The 6,566-nt window shown below is 36.0% G+C and overlaps 1 protein-coding gene across 2 annotated transcripts; it reads right to left on the reverse strand.

Moving 5' to 3' along the window:
- Positions 1–992: 992 nt before the first annotated feature.
- On the reverse strand, positions 993–6,253 carry LOC132187750 (25.3 kDa vesicle transport protein SEC22-1). 2 transcript variants are annotated; one of them, XM_059602168.2, is made up of 6 exons: positions 5,947–6,253; positions 5,018–5,226; positions 3,471–3,631; positions 3,211–3,357; positions 2,394–2,470; positions 993–1,322 (listed from the first exon to the last, which is right to left on the reverse strand). In XM_059602168.2, the coding sequence occupies exons 2-6, from the start codon at positions 5,203–5,205 to the stop codon at positions 1,239–1,241; spliced, it is 657 nt and encodes a 218-aa protein (XP_059458151.1). In that variant the 5' UTR covers positions 5,206–5,226; positions 5,947–6,253; the 3' UTR covers positions 993–1,238. The 2 variants fall into 2 exon arrangements, with proteins under 2 accessions (XP_059458151.1, XP_059458152.1); XM_059602169.2 differs by having other exon boundaries at positions 5,935–6,253.
- Positions 6,254–6,566: the final 313 nt, after the last annotated feature.

The raw sequence follows: 6,566 nt of genomic DNA on the forward strand, positions 1-6,566 counted from the left end.
CAGAACTACAACTCTTTGCTCCAAAAAGAAAATAGGAGGCTCAGGAATTGCTGTACTTTGTTACACAATCCTCCCAACCAAAGCCTTCTACAACCCTAGATCTCATGGACAATGAGTAATGCTAGAAGGACTCATCTTCTTTGTGTCCTGTCAAATGTAATGTTGCTTTTAAAATCATAATTAAATTTGATATGATTATTATTAGATTTTTGATCTATTGGTAATTTTAAAACCCACCTCACATTTGAGAGGACAAAAGAAGAATAAAAATCCTCCTCCTAGCATTACTCCATGGACAAGATATGAGCAATAAGTGGCTAACTATGCCCACCAACTTAAATTCTGTGCAATGAAGTGAACCACAAGCTGCAACATTTTGGCTCAGTCCAAAAATAACCATCTTCCAGACGTAGTCTCATAGATATGGCGCAAGTAAACTGACCTTAGACATTCATCACAAAGCTCCACCTGATCATTCCTCAAACCTTAATTTCCATTGGGTACATCAAAATCAAGATTTTTTAGATTTCTTTAAGGTATTCTATCGTGTTGAACTCATCAAATCCTCCTCACTGTTTTCTAATTAAATGGCGAGACGTTACCATATCAGCATTTATCACTTTTTAAAATGTGGTGAAATATGGTAAACATTAAAATTATTTATGTTGAGTTATTAAAAGTGATGAATACTGATATGGCAAACTTCCAACAATTTAATTTGAAAACAATGCTCAGAAATGAAGGAAATTTACATTGTAGAATATCTTAAGAATTCTAAAGAATCCTAATCAGGTACAGCATATCACCATCCTCCACTTTACCAAAATAGTAAGAATATTTGGGCAGAGCTTTATAAAATTCAGGTTGGTTGAAGAGTACTAACTTTGTGCCACTAAATGAAAGCTAAAAAATATGCAGCTAGAATTAGAAAGGTTAAAGTAATCATTTCTAGAGTATTACAATTAAGCAGAGTAATAGTCAAGAGAAGCATATTAAAAAGTAGCAAGTAATAATAACATCTCTCATATTTCCGATCAATATATTTTGGCTCTTTATCTGGTGTTAAAGGTACCTACCAGACTACTTTCCGTAACATAATCCGTCAACATAAGAGAAGAGTTCATTTTGAAACACAATTCAAGTATATATGTGGATGACAACAAGATTTGGGGTGTAGACTATAATGCCACAAGAAGCACAGAGAAAATCCGCAACAGTTTTCAGAATGATCAGTGTGATCACCAGATCTTTGTTTTGACCCAGAAGAGGAGGAAGACCACTCCTAACACAATGGCAACAGGGGCCCACTTTCGTATTAACGCCTAAAAAAGAGATGCATAAGCAGATAAGTAAACTTCATCTTCCAAAAATAATCAGATACATGAGAGAGACAATTCAATCTTAGAAAAACACTTGGCAGCCGAAAGGACGCTAATAAAGAAAATGTCATGACTTGCCAAAATCATAAAGAAAACTTATGTAGTAAAGACAACTGATAAATGTCCTCGAATGGAAATTACTCAACGATTATGCATATAATTGTGTAAATTTAGTGTCATAGATGGCTGGATAGTCAGACAGTCCCTTCTATCATCAAAAATCTTTATTAGGAAAGGTGTCAAGTGTATGTCTCATCTAAAAAAAACTTAACAATGATCTTATCTTTTTTTTTTTTTTTCTTTTTTTATGCCGGGGAACCTCTCCAAGGCAGGGCCCTTTGAACCCACCCCTGCAGAGTAAACCCCGGTCCCGTGCACCGCACCCTCGGAAGTTTCCCTACACAGAATTAGTTAAATTGCTTGCTTTTCACCAGAGGGTGTGGCCCCAAAGGATTGTTTGCACTCATAAGATGTTGAACCTTGGACCTTGAAGAAATGATACCTCAAGACCAAGGCCTCCACCACTTGGGCCAACCCCTTGGGATCTTATCTTTATATTCACATCTAAATAAGGCACAATGACTCAATGAAGCTGAAGGCACAAAGAACCAACCAGTGCCAATGAAACCATTAAGCAACGTCCATACCCTAGTGGGAATCCTCACAATATCTATTTGGAGGATATATATATATATATATATATATAGAGAGAGAGAGAGAGAGAGAGAGAGAGAGAGAGAGATGCATGAAAAACAGCTCAAAGAGTTGGGGTAAAGTTGTGTTGCAAAATTGCATGCTGTGAAGTATCATAAAGGGAAAAATCACATTACGTAAAAAGTTTTCTTTTAGAAAATTTTCATAAGCAACACAAATGTGGCTTCACAGGTGTGTCTGTGCGCCAAACAGATTGCAACTTCAGTCATACATTCAAGTATGCTCACAAGGACTCCACATAGCAAAGAGTTTAGCTGGATAATTCTCATGGACTTCATGCATTAATTGGATGAAACTAACCTGTCGGTTTAAGTCTCTTGCCTTATCAGCATATATACGAGATTCTGATGTTAATCGACTTGACATTTCACTGACCTCTGCAAAATCAAAATTTGAAAGAGATTAAATGACCTGTAATATACACGACACATATTTTATGAAGGAAAAAAATAAAGGCATCTATCAAAAATGAAGGAACATTACAAAGTAAAAATCTAGAGAAACAGAATGTGTGGCATCTATATAAAGGGAAAAAAAAAAAAAAAAAGACTGGCATAAAAAATAAGAGGAGTGCAACTACAATTTTGTGTTGACACCATATCATTTGATGTCACAAACATAAGTTCACAAGTAGTAGGAGACAATAGCAAACAAAAAAATATTGATCACAGCTCATAAACCCCAAACCAGCCTTACCAGAATTCTAAAGCAAGTCTGACTATGCTTTCAACACTCCTCACACCACAACATGAGGACTCTAATATAACAAATGAGATCCATTTACATGTGGATAAATATCTATTGCACTCTACTATTATGTTGACCATGGTGAATCTTTTTGTAATATTATCTTGTTACACAACTAATTTCAAACACCTATAAACAAAGCAACATACATGGTTTCCAAGCACACAGATACAGGCACTCCAAGACATTGAATTATATATTCTTTGCAGGCCTGTTAATGAAATGATGATCCTAGAGACATGAATTACTGAATTTAACAATGCCTTAGCTTGAAGAGTTCCATTATGTTGGTAGCTTTAAACAAATATAAGAACAAAACGATATAACTAAATCTCAGTATTTATTTTTTTAAAAAAAAGGAATATCTTACGATCCAACTTTTCACCAACACCAAGAACTTCCTGAACATTGCGAGTCATTATTTGGTGGACTTCATAGAGTTCATCATTCAACTTTGAAATATTCCGCTGAGTACGAGTGTCCTGATACAATTTCTTCGTTTTCTGTATGAATGTGTCTTTTAAACATAAAAAGAAAAGGAAAACTCAAACCCATTAGAAGAAGCACCAAAAACAATGTTGTAAGAATATGAAGCACATAAAAGGACCGTGTAGGAAAAGTGAGGCCCACCAAATTTAATGAAGGCATAAGGTCTGGCAGCAGTTTCAATTTGAGGCCCATTAACACGCTGAAATTCATTCTTGAGGTCTTCAAGGTATTGAAAGGCAAGTTTCTTAGGATAAGCACGGTCACACATTGTCAAGTAGCAAACGCGTCCATCAATTATGTAACTAAGAACTTATGTCAAGGTAACCTTAAAATAATTCTAGCATTCATAAAAAATTATTATTTTAATGGATCATTGTAATGACCCAAGGAAAATGCTAGCCACATATGCACTATCGTTCTAAAATGACTAATCAAGTTGCAATTGGAGTTCTCTAAAATCCCTTATGAAGTTCAGTCTCACCTAGTAAGGAAGCAATGTAAGACTTAGCATACATGAACTCCTTTATATTCCACACACTCTATGTGAGCTAATAATCTTCCCAATGTAAGACTAGAGTGTTACAATCATATAAAAAGAAGATATAATGTCTTGACTGATGTAAAGAGTAACAAACTATAACTGAGCCTCTTCCACAAACCAAAAGTTTTTGCAACTATGATAGTTCAGAGTCAAGACATGTTAGAAACGACAGCATAAGTTCTACCCAAAGCTGCCACACCCATCATATCTCAAGTATGTCAAATAGGGCAGAATCATTTGAATTGAACAACTTAGATAAGGGAACTTAATATCAGAAACTTAGGGTTGTAAATGAACAGAGTTGTTTGTAAACAGCTCGAGCTCGACTCGTATAAACTCAACTCGAGTTCGGTTCATTTATTCAACGAAACAAGCTTGAAAATAAATTTAGACTCATTTTTTAAACAAGCCAAACTCATATAAACTCTGTTCGACTTATATAAGCTCGTATAACTCACATAAATTCGTTTTTATTATTTTTATAGTATTATTTAACTATGTAATGTGAACATCTTAAGTATTTAAAAAGATAAAAGGAATTATCTTCCTAATGTAATATAGCTTAAATTATGATGATTGTGAGTCTTGATATAAATATATTTGTGTTTATATGTAGATAAGTGTAATTATGTGCGTATAATAAATTCATATATATATACCATAAAACATACATATAGAATCGAGATTGGATTGTTTAAGATTTGAGTTAATTTGTCTAATTAACTCAAATGATAAAATCTTAACAATAATTAATTAACTATGAATTTACACAAGAATTAAAAAGTAAATGAACCAGTACCAAGTTTTAATAGACTATCTAGCTCGATAATTAGCTCGAGCTAGACTCATGTTCAAAACAAAATTAAATGAATCAAACTTGAACATTCAATATTTGGCTCAATTACAACCCTACACACACTCATCTACAAGTCTCATTAAGACTACATAATTCACATTGTGTTTGAACCCCACCCACAATTTAATTGGGATTGATGCTTAGTCGAGTTAAGTTTGACAAAGAGATTGCATATATCCAAACCATACCAGGAACAATACTGGAAAACTATTTTTCTCAAAAGTAATACATGAACAGAGGAATTAAAACGGAATGGCATGGCAACATTCATAAACAAACTCACAAGGATACTGAAAAATATAAGGGCCAGTTTCAATTGACATCCTTGAAGCCTCATTCTGGCCCCTTGAGAGGTTTTTAAACAACGCCTTGACTTGCTGTTTGTAGAATTCAGCATCGTTTGAATCGCGGCCATCATCAAGCCCCTCTGCCAGTGGAAGACCATCAGTAACGCGAGCAATCATCGTCAACTTCACCATCTTCAGTTCACAACTTCTCAGCTATACAAAAAATTTAAAAATAAAAAATAAAAAATAAAATGACACCAATATATAAGCCAATTTAAAGCCAGACCCAGGAGATAATGAACAAGACAAAACTACTCAAAAGATAGATGCCGATTCACACACTAACAAACAACTCGGCTTACTTATCAAAAAAAAAAGATCAAAATGATCAGCTAGATTCATAATAACCTAAGAGCTCACTTTTCTCTTTGGATCACCCGAGTCCTAGGGATGTAAAGTTGGGCGAGCTTGGCTTGTCCGGGCTCAGCTCGTCTACTTTGAGGCCAGGCTCGAGCTCAACACGAGCCTAGAAATGTTGCTCGAGCTCGGCTCGATAGGGTTGGAACCCTGTTCGAGCTCGAGCTCGAGCTCGAGCTCGTCTATTTTGGTCGAGCTCGAGCTCAAGCTCGATTAATTTTGGGATGTATATGTACATGCATTTGGCAAAAATGATTCAATCCTAGAATTCAATATTATGTGAAAGACCAACACCCATCTGTTAGATACTTTTTCTGCTCTAATTTCATCAAACACAAACCATAATTCAGTAAAAAACAGAAACCCCAATACCTATCTATCCAAAAATATTTACACATTTTTCTGGGCAACCAAACAAACACATCAAACGGCAAAACCCCAAACCACCCACCACCCAAGAAGAAACGGAGAAAAAAAAAACCCAAAAAGAAAAGAAAAACCCACAAATCTTATCACCTCCTCCGCCTCCGATCCACGGCGTACTGCGAGAGTGAAACGACCTCCGAGAGCGGCGTGGACAGCGGGGTTGGCAGCGGCAAGTTCCTGGAAACCGGGCACGAGCCGTTCAGCTTCAGCCAGGCGTCGAGGTGTGTGGTTGCTGCGGTGGTGGTGGTGGTTGCTGTTGGGGGCAATGGGGGAGTGGTGGGGGCGGCAACAGAGATAGGAGGCGAGGAGGATGGTGGAGACCGTGAGAGGAGAGTCGAGAGAGAAGGGAGAGATCAGAGATATAGATTCAGGTTAAATTTGGGTTCCCTAATTTGCAACGTTGGATTTGGAAAAATAATTAAATTTTAAATATTATAGTTTTGATTGGTTTTACCAAAAGCATATCCCATGTGGCTGTCTCTACTTAGATATGGTGTGCTTGTTCAATATGATCCATTGATAATATATACATTTCCAATATTTAATATTACTCGTCAGATTAGATCAAACAAGGCAAGTTTACAGTGTCTCTGTTACGAAAAAGGATCCTCTCTATTTCAAAATCCCTCAATTTTCTTCATTTAGTGTATTTTGAAGGGTATTGCATTTAATGCACTACCATCATTAAAATTTTTGGACAACACTACCCT

This window comes from Corylus avellana, chromosome 6, assembly GCF_965113065.1.
Source record: "Corylus avellana chromosome 6, dhCorAvel1.hap1.2, whole genome shotgun sequence".
Classification (NCBI taxonomy): domain Eukaryota; kingdom Viridiplantae; phylum Streptophyta; class Magnoliopsida; order Fagales; family Betulaceae; genus Corylus; species Corylus avellana.

Bases quoted from the DNA above. Each gene is read 5' to 3' on its own strand.
- LOC132187750 (XM_059602168.2), bottom strand. From the start codon at position 5,205: ATGGTGAAGTTGACGATGATTGCTCGCGTTACTGATGGTCTTCCACTG. The intron at 3,632-5,017 runs GTATCCTTGTGA...ATAAGTTCTTAG, and splicing joins ACTGGCCCTTATATTTTTCA to TTACATAATTGATGGACGCG. The intron at 2,471-3,210 runs GTAAGATATTCC...TTGATTTTGCAG, and splicing joins TGTTGGTGAAAAGTTGGATC to AGGTCAGTGAAATGTCAAGT.